The sequence below is a fragment of the Aethina tumida genome, chromosome 6 (genome assembly GCF_024364675.1).
Source record: "Aethina tumida isolate Nest 87 chromosome 6, icAetTumi1.1, whole genome shotgun sequence".
In the NCBI taxonomy this organism is placed as follows: domain Eukaryota; kingdom Metazoa; phylum Arthropoda; class Insecta; order Coleoptera; family Nitidulidae; genus Aethina; species Aethina tumida.
Window position 1 is genome coordinate 1,471,422 of NC_065440.1, and position 16,533 is coordinate 1,487,954.

The 16,533-nt window shown below is 28.9% G+C and overlaps 1 protein-coding gene and 1 long non-coding RNA gene across 2 annotated transcripts; both read right to left on the reverse strand.

Annotated features, from left to right (window-relative positions):
- Nucleotides 1-783: 783 nt before the first annotated feature.
- Nucleotides 784-14,747, reverse strand: LOC126266027 (uncharacterized). The gene is made up of 8 exons (XM_049969305.1): nucleotides 14,681-14,747; nucleotides 13,550-13,759; nucleotides 1,783-2,056; nucleotides 1,487-1,732; nucleotides 1,263-1,421; nucleotides 1,116-1,209; nucleotides 915-1,059; nucleotides 784-843 (listed from the first exon to the last, which is right to left on the reverse strand). Exons 2-7 carry the CDS (start codon nucleotides 13,713-13,715, stop codon nucleotides 946-948), a joined length of 1,053 nt encoding a protein of 350 aa, XP_049825262.1. The 5' UTR covers nucleotides 13,716-13,759; nucleotides 14,681-14,747; the 3' UTR covers nucleotides 784-843; nucleotides 915-945.
- Nucleotides 7,388-9,501, reverse strand: LOC126266056 (uncharacterized). The gene is made up of 3 exons (XR_007548532.1): nucleotides 9,393-9,501; nucleotides 8,362-8,501; nucleotides 7,388-8,039 (listed from the first exon to the last, which is right to left on the reverse strand). It is a non-coding gene; the product is annotated as an uncharacterized LOC126266056 (long non-coding RNA).
- Nucleotides 14,748-16,533: the final 1,786 nt, after the last annotated feature.

Consider the following 16,533-nt stretch of genomic DNA (forward strand, 5'->3'; position numbering starts at 1 on the left):
AAATTATACTCAATTGCATTTTTAGATAGTAGAAAGCATATAATTGTTGTCTAGTCCTGACTTAGTGGAAACGGAAATGTTTTCGAGTAGTTCAATTTGAGTGGGTTCACAGTTCTTGTTGTTGAAATCATTTGATGTTGCTGAACATACCATTTTTGGAAAGAATTTGTTACATTATTTATAAAGAAAATAATAATTGATATTGTCTATCACCTTTATTTCGTATCCAAACAACAGGAATAAAGTCCATTGCGGAATTTAGTCCACATTCTAACAGTAACTACATGTGAATATAGATTGTGGGAAATGGGATTAAAGTAAACTATCGAACTATCATTCATTATTATTTTAAAATGGTAGTAAAACGTAGTTTGAATTGTCATTTGAAACTATATTGAATATTTATTTTTAAACAAGATAACTTATAAATAATTTCTAAACTTTTACACAATCTTTATAAAAGAATGTCTGTCTACTTTACGTCATACAATATTTTTATTCTTTTATGTGTCCTGGGTACTCTCATATCTCTATAATATTTATTCTTTCCGAATTTCCAAGGCATACGTTTGGTACCAGGCAAATCGCATCCCTAAACAAATTGAATGTTAATGAAGAATATTTAAATATTTGCTTAACAGTTTACTTACATCAACATCTTCTATTACATCATTTATCTATCATTTATATCTTCCTGTAGTGACTCAGTAATATTGGTTAAACTTTGATATAAATATCTAGAGAATTAGAGAGATTGTTTTTAGTTTATTCTTTCTTCTAATTTGATGATTACACTCATTAATTAAAATATTTTACATTACAGCTTATATTCCCGTGGTGTTTCTAAAAACCATTTGAATGTGTATTGAAAATTAATTTTTAAACAAGATAATTTATTTTTAAAATTTATTCACTTTTATTCAAGATTTATAAAAAAATGTCTGTCTAATTTTCCTCATATTTATATTTTTCTTGAATCTTGGAAAGTCTCATATCTCTATAATATTTACTCTTTCTAAGTTTCCAAGTTGTACGTTTGGTACCAGGCAAATTGTATTCCTGAAATTTACATATTAATACAGAGTATTTAAATATTTAGTACACAATTTACTTACGTCAACATCTTCTTTTACTTGTACTTCTAAATCATTTATGTCTATATCTTCCTGTGGTGACTCAATAATATTGGTTAAACTTTGATATAAATATCTAGAGAATCAGAGAGGACATTAATAAATTTTTAAAGTAATTATCAAAAATACCTTCCAGAAGTTCTACTCCAAATTTCTGAAATCCGTTCTTCAGATTTCATAAGATCTGCTTGTTTTATATCTCTAGCAGGTATAATCATCATTTTGGTGAAAATATTAGAAACATGCCTCAAAAGATGACTTTTGGATAAAGCAATTTTTTCTACATTTCTTAAAGATTTTTTATATATTTTTAATAGATACGATTAAATATCATGCATATATAAATAATATACCTAGGAATGCAACAAGGAGCGATATATATTTTGTTCCGTGGGATATCTAATATTATCCCTTCAATTAACAAAAGTTCTTCTATATCACTATGCACTACAAAAATTTTGTAATCTTTTAAATTGGGAATAAAAGCTCTATCAACTAATTCAAATATTTCTTCTTTAGTTGACGTAAATGCTCGACTCTCCATCAGTAATTGATAAGCAATCATAGTTGTCGCATGTTTCCACATAGCAGCTTCCATGCTAAAAATTATTATAAGACACTTAAAAAATAGACTTAAAAAATGTTATACTTATTATAGGGACTCGAATTGTTCTCAAAAATTGTATGAAAACATCCTAAAGGTAAGAAATAGCACATACACGGAGTTTCTACCATTACTCTTGAGTTATAATGTCGCCCAGTTAGAACACCCATCTCCCCAAACGAAAAATCTTTCATAATAACGTGCTCGGAATTCATTTTGAAATTCATATTTGGTGTTAATTCTACAACTGGTAACTCTCCATGTACATTTAAAGCTTCTAATACTTCTGAGTTGGGAGTATATGTAACTCGAGCATTACCTAAAATACAGTCATCAGCAGAATGGCATTACCACCCTAAGGTCGAGTTTCGTTTGCGACCTGAACAAGCGGGCTCGCATAAATTATCCCAAAATTTACATTTATTTGTATTTTAGTAGGTAAGTAACATTTTGTGTGACCATCTTAACGCAATAATTGTAGAATACTTCTGTAAATTTAAAGTTTTTGGAGTAGATGTATAATTATATTATTATAAATTTATTATTTATAAATTTACATCGTATGATTTACAATATATTTTGTGCATTTATTTTTGATATTAATAGATGAAATAAAATAATTAAATATAAAGCAAAATATATAGTTATTTATTATATAGTTTTATTAAATAAATATATTAATAATATAAATAAAATTAAAAACGTGTGTAGCCGCCATCAGCGGCTATTACGGCTTCAAAACGATCCCTCATTAAATTAACAATATTGTGACAATAGTTCCGTCTTCGCAAACCTTCCCATATGTGGAGGCAATGCTGATACAGGTCTCCAGGCGTTCGTTCGTTGTGGTTCTCCCACATCTGCATCATGAGCCCCCAAAGGTTTTCGATTGGGTTAAGATCCGGTGACCTAGGAGGCCATGGTATTCTGTTTATCTCTCTGTGGGCCGCAAACCACTCTCTCACAATACGAGCTCATTGAATGGGGCAATTGTCGTCAACAAAATTAATTACCTCCATATCATCGGCCGGGTAAAGTGTACGAACGGACGGCAACATAACGTTATTAAGAACGTCCAAATAATGACCAGAATTTGCTCTGGATGGCAGAACAATCAGTTCGCCTGGACCTGCATGGGTTATACGATTTTCTGTTGAATAATTTCGGATCCACCGTCTAACAGTGATTCTCTAAAAATTGTTGAGTTATATATATTTTAAATATGAATCGGTCAGTCTGAGTTATGTTCCTACTATTCAGATACTCAATTACGAATGGCAGTAGTGGTTGCTAATATAACGTAAAGCGTAAAAAAGTAGCCGCTATATAATTAGAAGGAGTCGTTTTATTCAATTCCCTGAATAGAGTGAAATCATGACCAATGACCGCATAATAATTTATTATCCCAATTGCTTACAACTAAAAAGTATGACTATATTTTAAAATATTTATAATAAATACTAAAAAACAATAGTATTTGAATTCTCAAAAAAGCGAAATAATTTTATACATTTTTATTAGTTTTTATAAATAGGGCTATTTTATTTAATTTATGCCTACCTGAGATAATAATTTGCAAAAACTAAGTTTTTTCAAGATTAAAGAAATATTTCTAAAAATATGAAATACTTATTATATAATCGACAGAAGTAAATATTTTGACCTGGTACCATTGACCCTTTGTTACGTCTACCTGGGTTTTATGGTTATTTTTTTTGGGGTTCTGGGCGGGGCTTAGCGAGAGCGGGTCGCAAGCGATTTTGTTTGGAAAGTGGTAATGCCATTCTGCTTATGACTGTACATAAATTGTGAAAAAAGCAGTCATAAAATATTAAAATATTAAAATATTACAAAATTAACACAAAATTTTATTTTATATGATGAATTAACAGAGAGCGGAAAAAATCCTGGTAAACAAAACATTGGTATAGGAGAAAAATTTCGTACATTAACTCCTATTTATTCAAAAGGTAGGTTTTTTTTTAATTTTTTTTAATTTTATATATGTATATTAGAACTCAAAACTTTAAATGTGTGAAATCGCCTCCGGTTATGCAAGTTGTACCGGTATGGTATTTAATTCAAACATCGAACAAACGTCACTGGAAGAAATAACAAAAATTACCTAAACTAGGCAAATAATTACCTTTCAAATATCCAAACGACTAACTTAATTATAACTGCTACTTCGATAGGATGGAAATGTGGATGCTGAAGAAACCCAAAGAATTCCAAGCCTTTTCTATCATGTAAAATAATATAAAGAAAAGGTGATAGACTCAATTAATAATCAATCATAGGCAAAAAGGTATTATACGTGAATCTAAGATATTCTTAGTTTACACATGCTGTAGTTTCAACTACCAAGGAAAGAAATAATGTTATAGAGCCTTTCTTATACATGCGTGTATCTGTCGAACAGATCTTCAATCGACGCAAAAAAATCTAACAACAGAAGAATTTAACCATTGCCGGAGCTAAATAACGACCGTGGTGTGTTAAATTGTATGATTTGAGGAAATGTATTGTAGGTCGAGATGATGTTATTAAAATATTGGAACTTCCTTATCAGCAAAACACTCTATAATTAATTCATATTTAAAAATCATTGGCATTTTCCTTAAATACAATACAATACACATTATAATATTAAAATTTACCTAAAGCAATAATGTAAACTCCAATGGGCTTATCTCCTTCAGAGTATATAACATCCAGTGGTAGATAGAATTGAGTCTCAACATTTTTCAATAAATAATTTTTAGTATTAGAATCCAAAATGTTTATCCAAGGCACTTTACTAAATATTTCTTCCGCCGTTTGTGGATAAATTCGTTTCTCAAATTTATTTAAGAACAGCAGTTGATCTTCATACGAATTCATTAATTTTAAATATTCCGATTCATCAACTCTTCCAGTATCCTTCATTTCATCAATATTTCTCTTCGTGTTTTGCAACGTTCTATACATAGCATATTTAGTTTTTACTGTTACTAAGACCCAAGGATGATGTTTGACTAATAAGGCCATTTTTTCCATAACTTCTTGTTTATATCTATTTAAAGTTTTAATTAGTGATCTTTCGATTCTAGCATCTTTAACAAGAAAATTTTCAACAGAACGTATTTTCATCATTTCCTTTAATGTAAGTCTGAAAGTGAGAATTGTATAACATATTTTAATGCATCAGTCTAATTGAAACCTGTCCCAGTGTGTAGAGGTACATTAAGTTGTCATGTATTTTATATCGTACAAAATCTTCAAATTTAGGAAAACTTGCGAACACAATTCTACAAGTATTTCCACAAAGTCTAATAATTATAATTATTAATAACAATATTCTAAGAAAAGTAGAAAGAATTCTATTGTTGCATATATCCAATGTCAGTTTTAATATAGATATGATCCAAACAATAATGTTATACAGTGTAAATGACCTGAAAATTATATTATAGTCAGACCTATTTACAGATTATGTACTATTAAATTCTCACATAAGGTTCCTTTTTATCGCATCCATATACCCGTGTCTACTTGAAGCCGTAAAACTTAAGAAAATATCAATCGTTCCAAGAATAATTGATGTTAGTTAAATCTCAAAAAAATGAGAGACTCTAAAGAAAAGATAAAGAAATAAATAAATGTACACAACCATGCAAATAAATTTAAATGTACATGATCTCTTGACTGTGTAAAGAAAGGCTCTCCAAAGATTTTTTGGCTTACGTAATTTTCTATCCATATCAAGTAAATCGAATAGATGTAATAACAATCTTCTGATAATATGCTAAAAAACATTAAATTAAATCAAATATATAGTACTGGAAGATTACATTGCTTTGTTTATTTTTCTCTTATTATTACCCTATATGTAATTAAAAATTTTCCAATTCTGTATATATACAGTACTGGCAAAAAGGAGAGCAACTTTAAAAATATATAACTTGCTACCGCCCTGTATATGCATTCTAATATAATTTATATCAAGTATGAACACACTGTACACAAACATATTGAATCAAAAAACTAAATATTCGGTTGACATAAATTAGAGCAACTTTTGTCTAAATATCACTAATCTCTACAAAATCCACAATAAGGTTTAATTTTACAGTATACACCAAAGAAAACTGAGTTAATGTAATGCCTCGTGGAAAGAAATTAGTTTCCGAATTAAAATCATGGATCGCATCGTCCTTTCAATCCGATGGGAGAAAAGTCAATATCACTTGATTTTAATTCGTGCTTTACAACAATTTTTTAGATTTGGTGATGTGAAAGGAAAAAATAAAACTGGAAGGCCAAGAAAAAAAAATACATTTCAGGATAAACAAATTTCATCCTTCTTCAAAAAAGATGCTTTCCTGTCTTCCAGCAAAATAAAAGGTCTACTTGAGCCACAACTTGGAATTAATGTTTCTCTAAGAACCGTAAGAGATAGATTACTAAAAGGGGGTCTTCGTGCGAGAATACCAACACTACTATCAGAGAAGAACAGGCGAGTCAGAGTTGAATTTGTTATGGGAGATAGTGAACGAAAAAATAAGACACAAAGAGAATAGTAATCAGCAAGATTCATTGGCGGTTTTGCAGGAGCCCTGGCAAAATATGGAGTCAAATATTATTGACCATACGTTGCTTTCCATGAAAAAAAATGTGTTTGAAAGTTTTTGGAATTTATATTTAGTGTATTATATATTAGTGTAGATTTAATTAGTATACTAATTGTAGTAATAAAACTTAAATAATAGCATAAGTTATTCTACTTTTTGCCACCCCATAACAAATAATCATCAGTAAAATTAAACTATTTATTTCTTTATCGTTTAACTACGCAATTGTAAAAATTATAAAGGGAAGTTAATTTTTAATATAATAACCAGGACAAAAATTATTCGAATTTTAAAAAAGTTGCTCTACTTTCTGCCAATACTGTATATGCATTTACTTTTAATGATGTTAACTCTTTTATGTTATTTATTCAGTTAATTATCATCTCTATTCTATAATAAAAAAATGAAAAGAAAACCCTCGAAGACCTCTATTTGTGTTTCCTATTATAATTTAACCTTTTTTCAAAAAGTTTAAGGATATTTTCGACTTTTATCATTTGAGATTTTGACATGTTTCTTGTATTGTTGACGAAATTCTGTAGTGTAATAGAAACTGGCGGAGTACACAATCTTTTTTCGTATTGTTGACGGTATGACATTTCCAGAGCATTTAGAACTCGTAATCTTGAATATCTAAAATTATGGCGAAATCACATTTAATTCTTATTATACAACGAATCATAATTAATAATTACGATTATTACATCACAGAGAAAAGTACTGAATTTATACAAAATAAAAATTTATTTTATTTTAAAACTTAAATTGTTTATATTATATACCAGGGGTGGCCAAGCTTCTTGATAGTCCGTGTCATTTTCAAAATTTGAAATGTTTCGCGAGCCGCAATTAAATACGTATTTAAAAGATATGCAAGAAAGGTATTAAAAAATTTGCAGAAATTATATTTATTCAAAACTTAAATAAAAGTACAAAATATATGTAGTGAATTTAAATATTAAAAATTAAACTCATTTATTTTACTTCTCTTGATAATTCTGGAATGAAAAGTTGGCTCACGAGTCACAGGTTGGTCACCTCTGTTATATACGAATCAATTTTCTCTTTTTTTCTGTCTAATTTTGTTATATCTCAATTTGTAGCTGTAAAAGTCAGTAGACACCTTAAGTTTACAATAAAATTTAGATTGCACCAATGTAACTTTATACATTCTTTCAGTATCATCTTTTTCACTTCACTAAAATTCTTTGGTCTCTCAATACGTCTTATCCTGTTAAAGAGAAATACAATATTCCTTAATAATCTTTGTTCTAAATTGATTGCGTCAATATATTTTATATAAAATATTGTTAAATATTTTTACAGCATGATCCAAGTAGCCATAATGGCATCAAATGTTGCCGTCAATCAGTACTGAGTCATTTCGTTATTGTAGCGCTGCCATTCGTTTCTCTTAAAACGTTTCCACCTCAGGGAGTAGCTCTGTCGTGTACTGGATGTGTGCAAGCGTATGGTTCGTAAATTATTTTTACTATCCAGTCTTCTCTCTAAATACTCAAAATTACATTTGAGATCCACTTCCAATATGCTCCTAATCTAATTCCTTCATTGAATAATGAAAAGATACCTTGACTCCTTTTTTACACTCTATTTCACCTTCGTTTTTACTATAGCGTAATGATAATAAAACAGTCTTCTAGTTCATACTTCAACTCATCAGATGAGGAACTATTAAAAAACATCATATTGTCTTTATGAAAACGTAGTGATGTATGTTACATGAAAGCACTCTCTCGAAAACGTTAATCTACGTTAATTAACGTTAAATATCACGGTATTACGATATAATAATAAACAATTACGTACAACAGTGTCATTAAAATTATTAGGTCGATGGCATTAGTTAATATATAAAAATCGTATGAATGCCAAAATGCTTCATCGTCTTGATTTAAGTCTGGTGATGAATATTCAATATATTTATATAATAATTAATAATTTTTTGTTTAAAATTTAATACTCATAGATTTCATTAAAAATAATACCGTACCTCAGTAGAAGTTCATAACTGTACGTGGACTTAGGCTTTGCCGTGTTACCTTCCTCGTCATTCACAGCATCTTTTTTTTTGGTGAGCTATTAAATTCTATCCATTTTTCTACTACTTCCCAATTTACAGGACCAGGATTCCTAAAGTTTTAAATTGATTTAATCCTACATAAACTGAGACACATTTAAAATGGAAACTCTATTCTATTGAACAATAGATAATGAAATTACCATCCAACAGGAGTATGCTATAATATAGTTTGTAGTCAAAAATGAAAAAAAATATTAAGGCCGTTATTATAAAAATATGAGAAATAAAATTTTAAAATATATTTATTTTTTCTGATAAAGCGAACCATAGAATAAAATGTTAAAGACATCAAATCATCCACGGCCTAGACGAGTGTCTTTTGAGTAAAAGCACTCAATCGTTGTAATTGTTGATTTTCAAAAATTAATTAACTTAACGTGTATTCTAAATTGTATTAGTCGTTTTGTTTATATTCTTATATTTTAAAATATTTTTAAAAAATATCATAAAAGTACAATAATTGATATTGATTAGTTAATTACAACTTGACACTTTTTCAGTTGAATAATACGTGGTATATTTTTCCTTCTTGATTCCAAAAATGTAGGTGAAAGTGACAGATGAAAATTAATTGGATTCATAAAAAAAGAATGCCTGGCAAAATATGGATCCAAATATTATTGATCAAATATTGCTTTCCATGAAAAAAAAGTGTTTGGAAGTTATTCATAGTAATGGGAATTTTACAATATATTAGTGTAGAATTAATTGAAATACTAATTACAAATTATTTGCTCCACTTTTTGTCAGCCCAAAACAAATATTCATCAGTACTATGAAAATATTTTTTTATTGTTTAACTATATATTACTTTTGACTAAAAAATATGTTATAGCAAGCATCTTATTCTCTATCTTTTGAACCATTATTGATTAAAATAAAATAAAATGTTGGACGACTTTCCATCTCAAATTAGCCAATGTGCATAAATTTATATTTACTGTTTTCTTTTTGCAATATCAATTTTGCATTTGTTTATTTCCATAATATGCTTTCCACAGTTATGCATATTTAATTTATTTATTCCTTCCATTGTTTTGTCTTTTAAAAGTGTAACAACATAAGGGATCAATGAAGAATTTATAATGTTTGATAATACGTATTGCATACTATATGTTATAAGTACAATATCGCAGTTACGAAAATATTCTAATCTTATATCAGAAACAATTAGCAAAAGTGCCATTTGAAGTAGGTCTGACATGCTAGACCATCCAACTACTATCATATCTCTCCATGTATATTTATAGCCTGTTTTCAAACATATTAACATAATAACTATTAATGAGTTTATTATGTACCTACCTAAAAAATATAGAAGCGGCCAGCAAAAAAATACACTGACATATCGGCTGATAGTCAAAAGCGGGTAAACGAGGAAGGACAATAAGACGTTCTTGAGAGTAATTGGGTGCAGTGAGTAATGAGTTATTCTGTAATACATTGGCAACGTCATTCCAATCACCATTATTATGTATACACAACAAATGAAATCTATCATGCAAAATAAATAATCGTGTGCTTCGGTCAACTCGCTGGAGAAAGTTCTTCTTTGTCTGTTTAGTAAAAATCCTATGACCAAAAACACAATTGTTCCATTTAAGTATGCTATTTCGTTAACATATTGTATAATTAAAGGCATGGCAAAGTTTGTCATCATGACACAAATTAATTCACGATTGGAAATTTTGTATATAATTATTATAAATTTCGCCAACAAATAGCCGGCTATAAGAGCTAGAGAAAATAAATAAGAGTATTATATACGTTCACACATAGAAACGTCGCAATATAGATATATGTATATATGTAATATATGCGAATTGCTGTTTGTATTCCAATTCGTAAGTGCGATCGATACTTTGCTCCTTACTTATAAAATAAAATTTAATATTTTTTAAAAATAATTTTTGTTAGGTAATGTTATAACACTATTTTTAAAATATATAGATACTTAATCAATACCTAGATAAACATTTCCCTGTGCATTCAATAGAAGTAAAAATACAAGAAAAATGTTTGTTTACAACAAGCTATACAAACATGTCTAGTTTAGGGGGTCTAGAGGGTTATTGTTTTATACCTACCAATGTAGAGTTTATCTCAGAAATTAACCCAGTTACAGAATATTCTTTTGGTCTTCTTAACAAACAGTTAACTGAAGTGTCAGTTTACCATGGCACTGATCACACAAGATCTACGAAATTTTTTGTACTCCGAAATTGCAATAGTACGGCGCATAATGCTAATATGCTAAAATAAACGTAATAGATAAAAAATAATTTAGAATTCTTTAACACTGATACAAAACCACCCAATTTTGATGAAAATATTAAATAATTTCGATATTAAATAATTCGTTAATAATAATTACCTAAAACCCAAATTATATATATTTTTAAAATATTTCATTTACATTTGATTCAAACAACAGTTATTCAGTAAAGAATAGAATAAAGAAAAGAAACCTATATATAAGAAAACCTTATATTCACAAACATGAAGTACAAACCCAATTTAAGAATATTCTAAAACAAGGGACCATCAAACCATTAGAATCTCCCTGTTCATCCCCTATCTGGGTGATACCTAAAAAGAAAGAAGCGCTAGGAAAATTCAATTAAGCTGTGAATTGAGTTTCTTTGTTTTGGTTATGTCTGTGGAATATTTAGAACTTGAAAGAATTCAAATTTCATACCCGCAACATGTCTTTTTACAAAGTTAATCATGTCGAATTTTGTGTCTAAAAATAGCGATATGCAGTCAGCATTGGTTTTTTGTTACCATTTGAAGAAAACTGCTGCAGAATCGCATCGAATGCTTGGGGAAGCTTACGGCGACCAGGTTCTTAGTCAAACATAGTGTAAAGAGTAGAAAATTCAAAAGTGGTGATTTTGATATTAGAAACGAAGAACGTGGTTGGCCGACCAACGCAACAACTCGCGGATTATCTAAATGTGACTCAAGAAACCATTTCCGGACATTTCAAAGCTATGGGAAAGATTCAAAAGATTGTAAAAAATAAGTTCCACATGAACTGAGGGAAATGCAGCAGAAGAACCGAAAAACCATTTGTGAGATGCTACTTCCCTAGTACAAAAGAAAGTGATTTCTTCATTGGATTGATACTGGAGACGAAAAGTGAATCTATTTTGAGAATTCTAAGCGTAGAGGATCATGGGTATCTCCAGGCTCTGTGATTGGAGGAACCAGAAGGATATTATCTATTTTGCGTCAAAAAAGACCAGACTGTCAAAAAAGGCAGCACAAAGTCATTTTGCCGCATGACAACGCACCGTTGCAATTGAAACATTTGGTTGAGAAATTCTTTCTCCTGCGGCCTATTCCTAAGACTTGACTACATCTGATTATCATTTATTTTTTTCGATAACACACGCGTTGGCTGAGCGACGCTTCACCGACTACGAATATGTGTAAAATGGCTCGATGACTGATTTGTTTGCCTCGAAAGAGGCAAAGATTCACAAATTGCCGGAAAAATAGGGAAGTTGTATTGTTATCAATGGAAATTATTTTGAATAAATGATCTTTTCCTACTTTCGTAAAATATACGTTTAAGTGTACAACTCAAAAAGGCGAAAATATGCATACTCTTGGTAGATACATAAAAAATCGCTGTCTCCCTAGAAAAAAGTCATTATAAATTCGTAACAATGCCATTTAGTCTTAAAATAGTTCCTCTATTTTTCAATGTTATGAACAATATTTTAAGAGGAATACAAAATGATCCGTTTCGTATAGACAAGTAATATGATATACTCTACATACTAATTAAATTAAATCCCATAACTGCAATAACTGTTAAAAAACTACTAAATAATTAAATGAATTTTTAGGGATTACTCGTCTATTATCGGAAATTTATAAAAATATTTACGAAAATAACAAGACAATTAATTTATTCAACTGTTAATTATATAAAATTGTGTTTCCAATTATGACACTAAACGAACATAAAATAAACTACAGCATTGTTGTAGTAGAATTTAAATTTATGAATAGTATTAGTACACGTTACTTTCACCGGTATTTATATGAATAAAGATTTATAACAGTAACATATCATAAACTTTTACAATCGTCATTTATTTAGCTTGAAGGGACCAAATTTAAAAGTGGTGTGGGGGGCCTTGGGACGAATAAGAAAATTCGATTATGATATTATTTGCAGATAAACTAAATCCTAATACAGATGCACCTAATCTGAATATTCTTGAAAAAAATAGAATACTATTTTTTAATACACGCAACATTTTAATGAAAATCCATGTGTTGGACTATTTTACGTCTATTTAATTGTCCACGGACTTTCTGTGAATGAACAGCAAATAGAAGTTGATAATAATACAATTCACATTGCAATCGGAAATCCCATTTGTAAAGTACCAATTAGCGTTACACTGTATGAACAATTCTGTTCAATATTAGAACGAAACTTTAATAAATTTAACAAAATGCCAACGAACTACTATTTCTATAGATAAGTTAACACATTTATACCCGTTAAATTAATTATTAAACCAAATCATCATCATTTTGTATAATAGCAAAACCAAAAATTGCTAATTATGATACTTTTCAAATCTCGACAGCTTGTGAATTTTCAACTGAAAACTACTATAAAATGACAATTTCTTCAAAATTTTAATTTAATGTAATTTTTATAATACACTTAATTTCTTATTACATTTAATTTAAGCGTCTTCAAGTAACAATCGATTTTAGGACTATTTTTTTAATCACACCTCTATCAAATATTATATATAGAAATAAAATCAAGATGCCAACATATACTTTAAGTCGGTTTATATAATATGAAAGATCTAAAATGATTCTTCCAAAAAAACAGTTAGGGATTCTTGATTGTGAACCTAAAACGTACAGAAAAAGAACCCAACTCTATTAAATTTTGAATTGGATCCTTTCTGTTATTTCGACCGTGAGTATACGCATATAGATATACTGAGTGTTTGAATATACATACCGTCTAAATATATACATACAAATAATATTGCGACGTCCAGAAGGTATACGAATTTGGACACAAACTGGTATAATATGAATAGCTATAACTTACAAAAACAAACATCCTTAAAAAGGTCAAGTAGGATTTCCTCCCATGTCTGATTTGCGTACTTCAATATATGTAGAGTGGCAAATCCTTTTATAGTACTTATGAGTACTTCGAATTCTAATGTGTTTGTTAACATTCCTCGTTGAGCTCCCACATTTGCTTCGACCATAATATTGACTGGATTTTTCACCAAAATTAAAGTTAGAATACTTGCTAAAATATAAAGAATGTTTTATGAATTATAAATAAATTAAAAAGTAATGCATAAAAGTGTAAGTTGTGTGCAGCATAATAATAAAACTATTTATCAAGTCTGTGCATCTAGGTTAGGAGTTGTTTGAGAAATATCCAAATCTATATATAGACTTAAACACAATTTTTATGTTCGAACAATCTCGTTTCATCGCTTGTTAGATTTGGGTGTTTAAACAGCATGTGAATTTAGCCAAAGATGCTGCGCTTTCTTGTACAATAATTGTTTTCATCAAAATAATCCTGGAAAGAGATTTGAGCAACTATGAAAAAGGAAGAGAGATATCCAATTGTTTTGTTACCAAAAAGATGCGACCAGAATCTGAGTAATTCTTTGAACTTTGATGAAAAAATTATCGAATTTAATTTTTATTCGTTTACGATTATTTAATTTTCTGGCAAATTTAAATACCATGTATTAAAGTATTTACTAATAAACCATTTAATTTGTTAGGTTGAATTAATTAAGTAAATTAAAAGAAATACTTCATATTAAATTACAATACACATACGAAAATATATGTGTCTTAGAGGCAAGAACACCGCGGATAACTAAGGAACGACTTTACGTCCCCCAGTAAAGAACTGTAGCAATTGTGACACTTTACAATTGTTGTATATATTATCAGAAAAAAAAATTTGTCCAAAGATTCACATACAATTTTGAAAACAAATGTTAAATATGTTAATACATAAAACAGTTTTACACTATTTGATTTTTTTCGAGTTTTTTCAATTAGAAAAAACGAATATTTAAAGAAAACCCATAAAACAGTTCTTCCCTACTGTCTTTCATATCAATCTTTCTCTCTAGGACATCCTTATTAATGTATATGTAAATGTATATTATTAATTAAATTAAGCTTATAGATTAGGACTTACCAGATTCCAAAGTAAGATTAGGAAATTCCTGTAAAGTCCACCAAATGAAAATTGCGACTCCATCAAAAAAAAAACATCTAAAATGACAAAATAATAAAAAACCATAACATAATAATAAAATTGTGTAACATGGTGCTATCTATACATTTATGAAATGTAAAATAATAAAATTATGCATATACTGTGTTCAATTTTTTATAACTCACAACGCCACAGTGGAGTAACCAAATTCGTTATATTAGAGGTGTGTATATATACATACTCAGTGACAAAGAAATTGCAACACCAAGAAGGGAGTGTTTAGTTTCAACGTTGTGTCACTTTTCATTAAAGTTCCAGTCAACGTGATATCAGAAATATTCCCTCCAGATATAGTGGACCTTTTCCATAAGTATCTTACTGAAGCAATGGACAATCCTCTTAGTTCTGTGATCGCCAATTTCTTTGTTGGAAAGTTTGAACAAAAAGCGATTGATGCTTCCAAACACAAACCTTCTGTTTGGTATCGTTACGTGGATGTTATTTTCGAGATTAACAATATAGAAGAGTGCACAATAATAACTTTGTTATTGGATATTGTTTGTATTACGAGACATAAATTTTATTTAATTTTCCTTGTTAAGTAAAAGAAATAAAAGAAAAAGAGGCTGAAGTTCTTCTGCGCGTTTTCAATTTAAACTAAAATTTTGAATGAGAATAAACATAATTTCAAATAAAGTATGCCATTTTGAAAATAAAAATGTATGCCATTGCAACTTTGCCAATGTTATTTTACAAGAGGACGAAAAAAATTTGGAACCACACGTCCATGATTACACAAATAAACAAATCCTTTGATCATGAAAGGTAGAAGGTACATGAATATTTAACAGTGAGTATGACAGTATGACAAAATGTTAAACAACTTGGTGCCAGATAAATGAAAGTGATTGGCAAAAATAAAACAATTGTGAATAAGAAAAGAGAAATAAAATATTTCAACAGTAATCCTGTAGTGGTATGTTAGAGATTAAAATCAAAAGAATTTTAGTATTTTGAAGATTTGGCAAAGAAACTATTAAATTATATTAAAAACTGTATTTTTTTTTAAACTAAAAGAGTGTTTAAGTTTGACAATCAGAAATATTTTAATTAACTACATACTTACTAGTTGCTGTGAGAATGAAAGAGTGCACAAAACATACTTTCACTCCTTGAAGTGGCATATACAAAATCCTTTTAAAATAAATAGTTGGTAAATAAATATATAATAAAAAATAGGGGTTGTTAGATATAAGCCTTTTCTGTATCACATAAAAGTGTTTGTTGTCTTTCAACAGTAGGGCCAAACTAAAGGATATTAAAAAAATATATGGCATCACTGACGTACTCATATTACGCAGCTAAAACATTTTGAATTAATTTAAAACCTCATTTGTATTCATTTATACTTACCAAAAATAGAGTTAATATTATCGAACTAATAAATATACCTGAGAAAATTGCACCCATATCACAATATTTTTTTGTTAATTCAACAAATAGAAAATTGGGATATGAAATATCTGTCAGACAAAACACAAATAGCACTCTTATAACCAATAAAATATATATCTTATATATCAAATTCATTTCTATATGAAATAGAAAACTGAAACCAATATTAATGAAATCTACTAATGACTAAAAGTCATATTGTTATAATGTTGTCATAACTTCTAAACAAAAAAAAAAGAAAATCACGTGTTCCCTACGATGGGAATGGGTAAGAAACAAATATAAAACATTCCTAGCAATTTGTTTGTTACGTAAAAGTCATGCGCGTCAAGTGAAAAGGATCAAATAGAAACAGCCGAATGTCCCAGATGTTACAC